This window comes from Typopeltis vanoorti, chromosome 7 (genome assembly GCF_054136105.1).
Source record: "Typopeltis vanoorti isolate ZY-2024b chromosome 7, IOZ_Tvanoo_1.0, whole genome shotgun sequence".
Taxonomy (NCBI): Eukaryota; Metazoa; Arthropoda; class Arachnida; order Uropygi; family Thelyphonidae; genus Typopeltis; species Typopeltis vanoorti.
In genome coordinates this window covers 91993461-92009133 of record NC_143555.1, presented here as the reverse complement: position 1 = coordinate 92009133, position 15673 = coordinate 91993461, and the positions used below count along the sequence as shown (strand labels likewise).

At 35.3% G+C, this 15673-nt stretch overlaps 1 protein-coding gene across 1 annotated transcript in view; it reads right to left on the bottom strand.

The window, feature by feature from the left end:
• Ufsp2 (UFM1 specific peptidase 2) overlaps positions 1-15673 on the bottom strand; it is a 245905-nt gene that overhangs the window by 139126 nt on the left and 91106 nt on the right. Inside the window, exon 6 of the mRNA XM_090396020.1 lies at positions 1811-1962. Coding sequence (XP_090252146.1) covers positions 1811-1962 — 152 coding nt within the window. The remainder of the gene's footprint in view (positions 1-1810; positions 1963-15673) is intronic.

Here is a 15673-nt window from a genome sequence, read left to right as displayed (position 1 = left end):
ATTAAAACGATCCATAATGATCACTTTTCTCTTGTGCTCATAAGCCAAGTTGCCTATACATTTCTCTGTCTCCACTTTCAATATTCCCTGGCCTATGGTAACACCCAACTCAATATCTCATCCCATCAACCTACACCTCACCATAATACTTCAAAACCACTGCTATTATTTTTCACTTATCTCAACCTTCTGTGGACATAATTCCACTGCTATCATCAGCAGCCCACCCCCATGCCTTTCCTATCTTTGTGAAAAACATTATAACTTTCCATTTCTATTCCCATCAGGATAACAATCAATCTCATCCAACCATGTTTCACTTACTCCAACTATTTTAGGGAGAATAATCTCAATCAATTCAACAACTTTATTGTCCTTATTTCTGATACTCCTGGCATTTGTAAAATAAGAACAGCAATTCATTTCTTAGTCCATAACCAGTCCTACCCATGCCACTCCTCATTTATGACTTCTCACCTGCTTTTGTGCATTCATCTTTACCCTTTTTCGTATATATATCTCCCAGATTCAACTACTTCCTTGCATCCAGGCCATCCAATTACTATGCTGATAATCCCCCGTATATGCATTCATTACTGCTCTCAGAATACACTCTCCTTACACTATATCTCCCTGACCTCCCTCGGTTCCCCATCCAACTTGCTTTCCAGTTCTCATATCATCATCTCCATTCACAATCAGTTCGGTTTCACCTCGTCCACACTCCCAGTCATAAGTTGGGCAAGAAATAAAACTGCTGATTAAAAATTAGTTACCATAGACATAAAAGTTTGATAAAAATCATGACAGCAAAAATACAGCATCAGTAGGAATTGTTTTAAAACTGAAGATATCAGAAAAGAACCTGAAATCATTATCATTCAAGAATGTGTGAGTAGAAATAATCTAATTGCAGCATACGAAGAAGTTAAATTAACTAGACAAGAAATTATATTCCTGTTTTAATCCTTCACACAAGTATAAGCAAACAAAGTTTGCATGTAAAGTAACTTTAAGTATATAGAGGCAGTTGACTTCAGCTCAATTGCCTCAATATCCCATAATGTGCAGCATACTTCTTTTCAGATGTGTATATTGCTATGCATCATGGGAAGTGTCACTATATAGATCGGTTTCTACCTGTAGTGAGGTTTCATCAATGGAAGCTAGATCCAAAGATACTGAGACTCAATCAAAGCAGAAGTCATATTTAAGGTATCATGTATGAGTCTTACATAAGGATTGTGATCACTTGAACAGAATGGAAGCAATAAGGTTAGTAATACAAGAAATGGTAGGAAAAAGACCCAATCAAGCTTAATCGAACTGATAAAATGCCTTAGAAACTCGAAATATAAGATCTGACAATATTAGGGCCTTGGAAAATGACAGAATAATTTGAAGAAAATATTATCCTGCACACCCCTTAAGAGTACATATTAGGAATTTGATGATGATTATGATGCCGGCCTGGTTGGCCAAGTGGTTAGCTCTCCAGCCAAAAGGCTGCAGGCTCGAATCCCACCATGGGCATGGATGTTTGTGATTGTCTCTGAAAATACTAGTGGTGGCGGGTGGTAGATGCCATTGGTGTAGTTGCGATTCATTGTAGTTGGTGGAGACAGAGAGTTGTAGAGTAGGTGTCCTCCCTCGATGAGTCTTTGGACTCCCTGGAGGTGTGACATAATAATAATAATTATATAAATTATCACTTAAACAGAATGGGAGAATTGAACTTACTCTACCCTGAATTTTGAGTTAATCAAGATTTACATTATATAATATATCCAAGTGAAATCTATTAACTTACTTTCTGAAACTTAAATAAACATTTGGCCATTAATTCAATTTGATTGCATAATGCATTTTTCAACATATCTGCAAGGAAGGAAGAAGGAGCTGTTTCCTTTGAAACCACAATAACATCTATTGGCAATACAACTGACACATTTTGAAATTCTCCTGTAAAGATGTGAAAGGTTATGCAAATTAACAACATCTAATAATGAAGAATGAGAATAAATAACATATTCTGTTACTCAAAGTTTTCAACAATCATTTATAATAAATAACAGGTGTATTTAATATTATACTAAACAAATTTAATAATAGCATAATTATGAATAACTGTAATATGAGCGCGTGTTGAAAAATTGTGATAATTTTGAATTTTTTCAAAATCTCTGACATGTTTTCTTATATATTCTAAAAGAAAAAGAACAAATTATTACAATTTGATAAAACATGGAGGTTAAAGGGTTTTAAGATATGTTCTTTCTTGTAGTTATATCAGTTGCATTTAATATCATTTTTTGTTCTATTTGTTTATCAAAACTTTTCAGCACCCCCCATATGTGTAATTATAAAATTGAATAATTTGAATTAATTATGATAAGTAATGCCAATCCTTAAACCTTCTCTGTAGTTGTGATCTTTCCATATATCAGTTAATTGGAAAAGGCAATCTGATTTCAAATTTAGTCCAACAGTGCTAATTTAGTGGGGAGGGGGAGGCAGAATTTTTTCCTTCCCAAAAACTCTGCAAAACCGACTTCAGAAACATTGCTAATTTACAAAGAGAGCTACCAAAGACAAGTGAGACTAACATGCTAAAAGATTCAGATGGAAATATCAAAATAGGAGACAGGGAGATCGCAAATACATTGGCCTTTCATTTTTAAAATATAAGCAAACTAGAGAATACTAGGAAAAACCCATCAAATATCAAAACAGGCTCAACAGGAGAAAAACGCTGGCAAATTCCACAAAATATAAAAACAAATTATTCTGAGATCCATTTACAATCTCTGAATTAAGAGATGCCTTGGAGAGACTAGATATAAATAAATCATGTGGACCAGACAATATACAAGGAATTAGGATCAAACATCTTCCTTCCCTAATAATAATAAATTTAGTTTAATCCTTTATCCAAGTGTGAGCAAACAAAGTTTGCGCCTGAAAGTATCTTCAGGACTGGGCCTGGCAGAAGAAAATATCTTCTGCCTGGTATCTCCACTTGGGCCTGGCTCCCACTGAAGAGACCTCAATAAAGGTCGAAACTAGTCTGGGTAGTGGCCCTTCCCTTAATGCATAGCATTATACATATCCGCAAGGAGATGTGTTTTGCATTTGGGAGATAATGAGATAGGAGTGCTGTAAGCTTGCTCCACCTTTGCAACGAGTTGCCCGGTGTTGTACCACCTTACCCCAGTCCTGAAGATATTTTCAGGCGCAAACTTTGTTTGCTCACACTTGGATAAAGGATTAAACTAAATTTATTATAGTCTAACCAAGTGAAAAATAAACTTTCAACATCTTTCTCTAAATCCAGAGTAATTTAATAAAAAGGTGGCACACTGTTTGGCAACTCCTATAGGTAGAGATGACCTTGCTCATACTTCTGCCTGGTATCTCCACTTGGGCCTGGCTCCCACTGAAGAGACCTCAATAAAGGTCGAAACTAGTCTGGGTAGTGGCCCTTCCCTTAAGGCATAACATTATACATATCTGCAAGGAGATGTGTTTTGCATTTGGGAGATACTGAGATAGGAATGATGTTAGCTTGCTCCACCTTTGCAATGAGTTGCTCGGTGTTGTACCACCTTACCCCAGCCCTGAAGATACTTTCAGGTGCAAAACTTTGTTTGCTCACACTTGGATAAAGGATTAAACTAAATTTATTATGGTCTAACCAAGTGAAAAATAAACTTTCAACATCTTCCTTCTCTAGCCCTAGATTGGCTACTTTGCCTATACAACAATAGCCTAAAACAAGGAAAAGCTTCAAAAGACTGGAAGACAGCCACAATCATACCAATCTTAAAGCCTAACAAACTTCACGACCAATCAGGAAGTTATAGATCAATTTCAATGACTTCAATTCCATGCAAATTGATGGAAAAAATGATACTCCAATGTTTGAATTACTATCTAAACAAAAATAGTATACTACCACATTTTCAGGCTGCCTTTAGAAGAAATCACGCAATAACCGATCAACTTTTCTACTTAATTCAGACAATTCAAGATAACTTCCAGACCAAACCTACTGAATCCACCATTGCAACTTTTATAGATTTTAGCAATGTCTTTGACAAGGTGTGGAGGCAGAAACTCTTTTCCAAACTTTGTCATATTGGAATAGAAGGGAAAGTTCTAAACTGTATTTATGACTTTCTAAGAAATAGAACAATTCGAGTTAGAATAAATAATACCTTTTCCAAGAAAGTGAAAATAAGACAGACTCCCTCAAGGCAGCATTTTGAGCCTACTCCTTTTTTCCATCTACTTAAATGATCTAGATAAAAATATAAATAAAGAAACAAAGATAGCTCTGTTTGCTGATGATTTGGTCCTATTCTCAGCTCACAACAACCTAGAAACAGCAGGTCACTTAAACAAAGCCACTGAAAGTTTATCTACATACTGTGAAAACCAAAAAATCAAAATTAACCCTACTAATGGTAAATACACAGAAATTTGTGTATTTACCATTAATAACCACCTCAGAAAGTGGAGACCAAAGATTAAGCTACACAGTCAACTAATTACCTTTAATGAAAACCCCAAATACCTTGGAGTTACTCTGGATCCATCACTAAGCTTCAATAAACATATCAACCATGTTGCAGTCAGAGCAAAAAGACTAAATATCATAAAAAATATCTCAGGTAAAGAGTGGGGAGCTGATACTAAAACCTCTATTATCCAATCCACAATGGAATATACTTCACCTATCTGGATGTAAACATCACAAACCAGTTCAGACAAGCTTATCAAAATTCAAAAAAATGCAGCTATAATCATATGTGGACTAAGGAATACAACTCCTGGAAAAATAGCAAATCCGAATCCAACCTTGTTCCTTTAAAAATCAGGTGGCAAGAAAATCTTACTAAAAATTTGTAGAAAACAGAGCCAACTTTGCACACATCATAGAACAAGTGAACTTTTTAAAAATGGCAACCAAGAAACAGAATAAAGAAAAAAATCGACAATGCATGAAATTATGGAAAATAAAATTCCCTTGGATTGTCCAAATAAAATGCCAACTACCTAGCATTTCTCCAAATCAAGACAGGAAAAATATAGTTATCAACTTTGAAATAGGGAAACATGAGAAAAAAAGCCTAGAAAACCCTGAAATCATTAGCTCTTTCAAAAATAAGGGAATATGCATCTAACTCAATAAAGATCTACACAGATGGCTCCAAAAATCCAAATGGCAATTCTGGGAGTGGCATACTCATCTATGGCTCTCAAAATATAGAACTAAAAACAACAGTATTGGATGCAACTCATCCATGCAGAATTAATAGCCATTAACAGAGCACTGCAACATTTGGATAAACAAAATTCAAAGGAGTTTATATTTTTCACAGATTCCTTAGCAGCCTTTCAAGCTATTAAGAACTGCTACACTAGTCCTCAAGAAATATTTAGAGACATAGCAAAAAAACATAAACAAACTACATAAGGATTCTGAAATAATTTTCCAATGGATCCCATCCCATGTGGTATTAAAGGGAAATGAAACTGCAGATAAAGTAGCAAAAATGGCTGCAACATCCAGTGATACCACATATTTCAATCTTTTTAAAACTACTCAAAAAGAAAACATGAAAAGACTGATTCTCCAGGACATGACTCACCACTGGTATTCAGCAAGAAAACGAGGAGCCAGCATCAACTCCAAGTTTAATCATTGTGTCATTACCATGATCTCTCACCTCAAGACTGGCCACACAAGACCAATCAAGTTTAGCAATGGCATAAAAGTCTTCCCCATCTGCAAAATCTGTAACATCGAGGAAGCATCATCAATGCGTTTACTAAATTGCATAAATATTTCCAAATGTGAACTTGATAACAACCCAGAAAAGGTGCTGTATAAAATACATGAATTTGACCTCTATGATCAGGTGTAATAATACCATGGGATAATAATAAAAAATAAAAAAACTCTGCAAAACAGAAAAACCAGTGTGGGAATATGTATTTTTAAATGTTACATATATTCTACAGACTGAATGCTATATTAACTGTCCTTGATAAAGATCTTAATTAATATTCAAGTCTCTTTGTGAGAGACTCTGACTTAATCTATGCAATATCTACCATATCTAGCTTTAAATCCATTTCCTGCGAAATGCAAGACAAGGAAAAGTTTTATACTAATATTATTATTATTATTCAGGCCTCCAAGGAGTCAAAAGACTCATCGAGGGAGGTCCTTCCTAAGACATAAAGTCTGTCAAGACTCACTGAGGGGAGGTCCCCCCCCTGAGAAACACAAAGTCTATCATACCACTCTTTAAACTCACTGACCGTTCTCGCTCCCACCACACCATCAGGCAATGCATTCCACGGCTCAACCACCCTCCACACAAAGAAACCACTCCTTACCCTCTTGCTCACAGTTTCCTTTCGTAACTTCCAGGGATGGCCTCTTGTCATCACTCCTTCCCGCTGATCAACCAAGCGAAAGAACTCCCCAGTTAATACATGTGAAGAGATAGAGTTCCAGATGAGGAGGCACAATTATAAAAGGATGTTTTGTTTAGTTCATGATCTAAAGCACAAGTTTAAGCCCAAATTGAATGTCATCAAAAACAGGAATGGAGAGGTACTAAAAGAACTGAAAATCAAAAACAGATGGAAAGAATACTGTGAAGAACTGTACAACAGAGAGGATAAAGAAAATTTGGAGAAGCCTTGTCACCAGGAAAATATCGATTTGGAACCTCCTGTTGTTAAGGCCCTGGGTGCAGATGGAATCCTAGCAGAGTTAATTAAGGCTACAGGTGATGGAGAGATAAGAGTGTTTCATAGATTGATTACAAGGAGGGAGATAGAATTATGGTCTAGAGACTGGAAGAAGTCGGTTTTCATACCACTACATAAGATGGGAGATATGAAGAATTGCAAGAACTATAGAACTATTAGTTTAATATCTCATGCAAATAAGATCATTCTAAATAGAATTGATGCCAAAGTTGAGGGAAGAGATGCCTGAGGAACAAGCAGGTTTTAGGAAAGGTAAGGGTACCAGATTCTTCTACAGATCTGACAAATCACGACAAGCGACACCAAACTGGACAGAATTGTTCGGACTCTCACGGGACAGACAGAAGTTGAAAGAGTTCGTTCGGCCTGATCATCATCCACGTAGATGATGGAAGAGAGAAGAAGAGTACCAGAGATCAGATCCTTTGCTTTGATTCAATCCATAGAAGAGAACTATGGAAAACTATGAAAGAATTTGGAATTCCCAACAAAACAATAAGAATAATAAAGAATCTGTATGAGAAATCTGAAAGTGCAGTACGAATGGAGGACACCTTAACCAACTGGGTCCACACAGAGAGCGGAGTAAGACAGGGATGCAATCTGTCACCAGACCTGTTCAATCTTACACTGGAAGAAGCAACCAATAATGAAGACTCTGGAATCAAAATATATGAGAAAAATGTAACAAATTTAAAATTTGCAGACAACATTGCATTACTTGCGAGCACAGAAGAAAATCTACAGCGAATTTCTGACAAAATAAAGGAGGAGTGTATAAAATCTGGATTAAACATAAATATAGACAAAACAAAAATTATGCAAATAGGAAAAAGAAGCACCAATCTGAAAATTAAAATTGATAGTAAGAATCTAGAGCAGGTAGAAAACTTCACCTACCGAGGAGTTATTGAGTACAATGGTGAAATTACAAAAGATATAAACAGAAGAATCAGCCAAGCATCCCAAACTTTTCAACAACTTAATAAAATATGGAAGTCGAGAGACATCAAACAAGTAACAAAAGTAAGAATCTATGAAACAATGGTCCTCCCAATACTCCTCTATGGAAGTGAATGCTGGATCACAAAAAGGCTGAAGAGAAAAAATTATTAGTTACTGAAATGAGTTGGCTAAGAAGATTACTTGGAGTATCTCTGCTGGATTGACTAAGAAACGAAGACATAAGGAAACAACTAAAACAAGAAATAACAATACTAGACAAAATCCAAGAAAGAAGACTGCGACAGTTTGGCCATGTGACCAGAATGGGAACAGAAAGACTACCGTCATAAAGCCTTGAATACAACGATGGAAGGGAAAAGATCCAAAGGACGGCCCAGAATTAGATGGATAGACAAAATAAAAGAGAACTTGAAAACCAAATCACAACAAGCGACACTGAACTGGACAGAATTGTTTGGACTCTCCCAGGACAGACAGAAGTGGAAAGAGTTCATTCGGCCTCATCATCATCATCCACATAGATGATGGAAGAGAGAAGAAAAAGGGTACCAGAGATTAGATCCTTTGCCTTAGACAGATCATAGAAAAGTATAGAAATTTAGACTACCTATAGTAATGAATTGACTAAAATTCCAGACGTTCTGGACAAAACGTCTGGAATTTTAGTTTCTTGCTTCTCACAGAAACTTTTATTCCTTCTTGAATTCACATAGGAGAAATACTAACACAGAAACTGGTCTCTGTATGACAGCAACAAAAGTGAAAACTCATCCTGCATCTTAAAATCACAGAATAAAAACCTTATTCTAAAAACCACAAAACATCCTAAAAACCATATCACTTTAGAATGAATTAACTTTCTATATGAAAGTCTCAACATTATTCTTAAAGTGCTACAGTTTTAATATATGAGAACAAATCTGCCTTCTATATGAAAGTGTTGGTAGAAATAACTAAAACATATGAACAGTTAGAAATCACCTATCAGACTGAGAACCCTAAATAAAATAAACTTTACCAGGCCCATTTACCAGGAAATGGAAATTAATTTGTTAATTTCCATTTCCTATTAGAAATGGAAATTAACAAAGTTCCTTCCAGCTTTAACTGAGATAATTCCTATATGGATTAATGAGCACAATAAACTTCACAGTTCTCTCTTTATACAAGGATAACTTCTCTCTCTCTCTCTCTCTCATTTTTCCATTTCTAGCTTTTCTTCTAATTTCTGCCCAGTCTTCATATATTTAAGATACAAAAATGTCTCAGTTTTCTTCTGCTGTGGTCTCTTCCTATTCTCTGAATAGTTGAATGCCTAGCAACATTCAATAGTTATTTTTTCTTCTGCACATGCTCAGAAATGCAATGGAGAAACTTCATCTGAAGTCCACCATTATGTCACCATTACTATTACTGTTTTCCAGCATTGGGCTTGAAATGCTGAAGTTTTTCTTCACAGCACAGAAGTTTATTTAATTATAATTTTGTGACTAAAGTAGCAGAAAATGTAACAATATTCCATTTCACAATCCTTTATACACTGAGGTAAGTCCAAGTTACTTTCATGCAACGTGAATTACAACAGTAGCTTTCGCTGTGCTCATAACTGAGATTTTGTAAACAATGTTTGTCAACATACAAACAGCACCAACATTATGAAACTTTTGACAGCTCATATGCAAAATTATAATTAACCACAACTATTATCTAATTTAAATAAATTTATTTTATATTTAAGCAACAGTAGCAGAAGATAAGAATAGCATTATAATATGTCTTGCTTGTGACATCAAATCATTTAACTAACAACAAAATAGTACTGACTTATTAATTTCATTTCATTTTTAATTTGTAGGATGTCTAAATTTTAATACAGATATCCTACAAATGCTTAGGATTGGCACTACTTAAAAGACACAGACTGCCCAATAGCCCATACAGTTGCCTTTTATTAGTTCTTTGAGGTTTCATTGGCCTGACAGCTGTCTTTTAAGTAATGTCAATCTTAGGCAACTCCTATGCTAAAGATTATATTTTCATAAACTCCCTGGTAAATTCCAAAACTTTTCAAATTTTTATCTTATCTGGTTAGAACACAATAGATTAATAATATCTATAATTTATAATGTCAGACTGAGGGCTCTTCATTCCAATAATTTATTTATGCATCTAACAAGAACTAACTGGTAATTAGTTTACGGAATTAACAACGCATATAAAGTATATTGATTAAAGGTAACTTTAATGCATAACTTCTATATTTCGGCAATGTCACATTGCCATCTTCGGGAACATAAAGATATGGTTCCCGAATTTTTGTTCCCAAAGATGGCAATGTGACATTGCCGAAATATAGAAGTTATTCATTAAAGTTACCTTTAAGCAATATACTTTATATGCGTTGTTAATTCCGTAAACTAATTACCAGTTATGTCTAACCAACGTATAAGTCTTAGTACTAGAATAACAAGAACTAATTTATAATTATTTATAAATTAACTTTCTGACTTGAGATTGCTATGGTACTGAATGGATTTTTGACATTTTTAGAGTTCTGCCTAGCTCTGATGAGAGCCAACTGTTTTAAACAGCTGTCAGACCAGTCAAACTTCAAAGCACTAATAAAAGTTGACTATATGGGCTCCTAGATAGAGGTCATGTCTTTTAAGTAATACTAGTTCTAGGAAGTTCCTATGCTGAAGGTTATATTCTCATAAACCCTCTGGTAAATTTAAAAACATCTTATCTGGCAATAACATCAACAGATTAATAATATTCATATTTAAGCAGTGTTAATCCTAGACAATTCCCATGCTGAAAATTATATTCTCATATCTGGTCAATTTAAAAACACTTTTTATTTAAGTTTCTATCTTATCTGCTGTAACATCAACAGATTATTAATATCCATATAATTTATGAAATAAATGGTTATATTCTCATAAAAAAGTTTTGAAATTTATGACAGTTTAAGTTTTTATCATATCTGGCTATAACACTAACAGATTAGTAATATCTCATCATCATCACCAAATTCCTGACATGTATCCTCAAGAGATGTACAGAACATTATTATTATTACGTGACACCTCCAGGGAGTCCATAGACTCACTATAGTACTACATGAAAAACTTACATCATTACTAACTTCCTATCAACAATTTTCCTCCAAATCAATCTGTTATCTGTCAAGACTCCAACCTTATCAGATCTTATATTTCTGTCTTGTAATTTTTTTTTTTCTGTTTCTGTCTTTTTACTGTATCAATCCACCTATATCTTGGTCTGTCTCAGGGTCTTTTTCCTGCCAACCTGGTAGAGAACACCTGTTTGCTAATCTTTCCTCTCCCATTCTGTTTACGTGACTATACCACCTGAGATTAGCTCTGCTAACATATTCCTCTTAACAATGTCAAGTTCTTCCCTAACATCCTTGTTTTTAATATGATATTGCCATTGATGCCATCAGTTAATGCTTCTAATCTTTCTCAGGACTCTCATATCTGTGGTCTCTAGTCTTTGGTCAAGTGTTTTATTTCTAACCCAGCTCTCAAATCCATAAGTTAAAATTGGTTTGAACACTGTCTTGTATACAGCTAATTTAGTGTTTTGACTAATTTCTCTCTTATTCCATATAAATTTATTCCGTTGACTTCCTACCACACCAGCTTTCTTGATTCTGTTGTCTATTTCCATATTTAATTTACTATCTTCACTAAAAATTGTGCTTAAGTAGCTGAAAATTTTTACTTATTTTATAGGTTCTCCATTTGCAAGGCAACTGATATTTTCAATGTTTCTGCCTATTTTCATTGTCTAATTATGTAAAAATATCTAATTATTTTTAATTTACTATGCCAAATTGAAGCCTTTTCATTTCAATAATTTATTTATGCACTTACCAAAAGTTACTTTATAAATAATCTAACTTTCTGACATGAGATTGCTATGATAATGAATTGGCTTTTTGAATTTTAATTATGTAACAATTAATTTCTGTGTGTTTCTTTTGTGTTTGTTCAATGATCCAAGATAAAATGGTTGTGAGAGTGAAATGGTATGTAAATCAGCACCAAAAGTTACTTTATAAATAATCTAACTTTCTGACATGAGACTGCTATGATAATGAATTGGCTTTTTGAATTTTAATTATGTAACGATTAATTTCTGTGTGTTTCTTTTGTGTTTATTCAATGATCTAAGATAAAGATAAAATGGTTGTGAGAGTGAAATGGTATGTAGATCAGCACAAAATACAAATAACATGAACGGTGTAGATTTTTCAAGAATAGTACAGTGCTGTGAACATAATATGTATGCACAGGGATACTGGGGATATCTATGTGCAGATGTTGAATAGGAGAAGTGAGTGAGTATGGGTATACAGGAAGTGTGACATATGTATTACCAAAGGCAAATGGAATTTGGTTTGAAAGTGAAAAGTGCTGTGAAAGTGTGCCAAAAATGCTATGAAAGCGAGGGTCAAAATAGTGAGATTAAAGTGGTGTATGGAACAGAGAATATACATGAATATGCCTATGACGGTGTAACAGCAGATAAGATTAAAACAGGGGTTAAGGGGTTAAAAGTCACATGAATCTGTGTGAGAGAGAGAGAGAGAGAGAGAGAGCAAAAGTGTTGATCGAAAGAACAGTAGTAAGACAGATGTAAAGAATGAAAAGTTGGCCGTAATGAGGGAGATGATCGTTTTACATTGTGATACACAGGAGAAAGTGAGAGCTGCAACAAATGCAGAAACATCTGGCGAGTGGGTCATCTGATACCAGAAAGAAAGTAGCGCAAGAAAAGAGAAAGGAATGCTTGACTAAGAGAGAATGAAAATTCCAGGAGCAAGTCTTGTACACTGATTCTATCATAAGAGGTGCGAATGGTGAGAGAATGACAAAATCATGCTTCACAGGGTGCAAAAATTAAGGATGTTAGTGAGGCTATTAGAGTACAAAAGGATAAAGTGAAAGAGTTGATCATTTTGGCTGGAATGAATGATTTAAAAGGAGAAAAGTATGACATGAGGAAGGACATGAAAGAATTAATGGAAGTAGCAAAAGAAAAGAGTGAGAAAGTTAAGATAGTGAGCCTGTTGCCAAGGTATGACAGAGTAGAACTGAGGAGGAAGACCATAATAGTGAATGACTGGATGTGTAGGTTATACAGGAGGAACAGTGTGGAATTTGTGGATGCGTGGCATGAGTTTGACGGCAAAAGGACTTATACAAGAAGGATGGTTTGCATCTGAATGGATTTGGTATTCAGAGTATTCATTGGAAAAAGTGTTGTTGAATGAAGTGAAAGTAGATGTGCAAAACCAGGTAAACTAGAGATTTTACAGGAGAAGCTGTTGAGTGGATATGCAGATATCAGTGAAGCAGTTGAGCGTAAGAATGTGCATACAATGCCTAAGTTAGTACCACTGGTAACAAACCCGAATGGGATAGTTAATATAAAGTGTCAGGATAGCAGTGGGCATAAGGAACCTTTGCACTTTATGTATACCAATGGAAGGGGTATCTGTAACAAGGGGGGGGGGGGTTTGGCATTGGTTAGTTCATCCTGGCCAAAAGATATTGGCATGTAGACATGGCAGACAGAAGATGATATGGTTAGAGGGATAGAAGTGAAGGGTGTAGTATGGTCAGGGAGGATAGAGAGAAAAGAATATGGGGAGAGGAGGAGGAATGTTATTGATGATAGCCAATAAACCGCAACCAAAGAGAGTAGAAGTTCAATTGCAGGCAAGTGAAAATAGCACATTTCAGGCTACCTGATGTGAGACAGAGGCCAGCAGAACAAATTATACAGTTGGATGTTTTTATAGATAAGGGGGATAATAAGCATTGACAAATAAGCTCAATGAGTGCAGGACTGGTGATTATTATGAGAGATTTCAACTATGGGAACATAAACTGGAAGGAGGAGGAGGGGGAGACAACACGTGGGAAGAAGGAAATGGAATTTATGCAGTTACTAAGAAATAATTACCTGAGACAGCATGTGATGGAATATACTTGGGATGTGAGATTGCTAGATCTAGTAACTGCATCTAAGAATTTGTCAATGTGCCCACGTTGTCACCAACTGGTGAGAGTGATTATATGGTCTTGACCTGGGAGGTGGCTAAATGTGTGAAATTTTCAGTTAAGAGTGGGTATATAAATTGAATTACAGAGATGGTAAGTATGACAAGCATTCCCTCCTTCAAGCATTCCTTTACTACTTTCCATGCTAGTGCATGGAAAGTAGTAAAGGAATATTTGAGGGAAGGAATGACAGACATACCTAGAGTCAGGAGAGTAAATCAGGTGGGAGTTAAATGGATGAATATAATCATTATGCTGGAGCTATAAAAAAAAATTAAAAAAAAAAAAGGGAATTCACTGAGAAAAGTGACCAGCAGGCCCATGAGCACAAGCTCATGGGCCTGCTGGTCACCAGTGTGGTAAAAAAGGCAAAAGCAGAGTATTATTATTATTATTATTATTATTATCCAAGACCCCACAGAGTCAAAGACTCATCTGAGAGGTCCTTTCATCATACATACAACTCATTATACCGTGCTTTAAACACACACAAGTTCTCTGCAGACACCACACTCTCAAGCAAGGCATTCCAATTCACAACATGAAAAAAAACCTGCTGACATAAACAAAAAAAAGGAAAAGTTGATCCTTGTTGGAAATCTAAACAGCAGAATAGGAACTAAATACCAGATACATTGAAATATGTTTGGGGAAAAATTGGAGAAAATAGTAAGCTAATAATCTTGGTAAGCACCTGCTGAATTTCTCTCCAGGACACAGACAACCCTAATTTACTAATACCATGTACCGACACAAAGATCTGCACAAATTTATGTATGAGAAAACACACAGAAGACGTGTTTTTCTGTGGTTCAGGACACGAGACTATACAGAGAAGTTGAAAAAAAGGACGTGATCACTATTTAATTTTGGGGAGGATATAAATTAATATCATATTGAAAAGTAAAATATAAAAGAAAGTTTTAGAAAGAAAATCAAGCAGGTTTCAGAGGTGAACTTTAGACTCAAGAATACATATATTATTCAAGAAAAAATTTAACTTTTGTTGTAAACAAGAATCAAACCTGGAAGACTCAGTGGTAGATTGAAGAAAACAGTGATTAATTCAGCCAGAGCTATAGAAAAGTTATCTACAAGGAAAGAAAAATCAGAACTCCATGGTGAACTCAGGAAGTCAAAGAAACATGGAAGTATAAAAGTTTTGTATATAATTCAGAAAGCATGGTTAGAAGGTCAAATATTGAATTATTGGATTAGAGCTCTCATCGTATCCACTTATATAGAAAAACAGGGAAATAAAACTAAAAATGAGAATTACTGAGTAATTAACCTACTGAAAGCTGTAACATTCATGGAAGCATACTTGAAGAGAGGCTAAGAAAAATTATTATTATTATTACTACTACTCAAGACCCCCATGGAGATAAAGACTCATCTGGGAGGTCCTTTTATCATACACACAGCTCATCATAACCATGCTTTGAACACACTCAAATTCTCTGCAGACACCACACTCTCGGGCAAGGCATTCCAATCATTCACAAATCTGCATGAAAAAAACCTGCTTCTCACTCCCCTACTCACACCATCTTTATACACTTTCCAGGGATGACCTCTGGTTCTCCCCTCATCTCCCACTATTTTCCGTAGAACCTCTCCATCATTGATCCTATAACAACCCCTTACTAACTTGTAGGTCTCTATCATATCTCCCCTCTTCCTCCTGTCCACCAGAACATGCAAATTGCATGTTCTCAATCTTTCCTCATACTTGACATTCCAGAGGTTAGAAACTACCTTAGTCAGTAACCTGTGGACATTTTTCAACATCTCTTCATCCTTCTGAAAACCAGGTGACC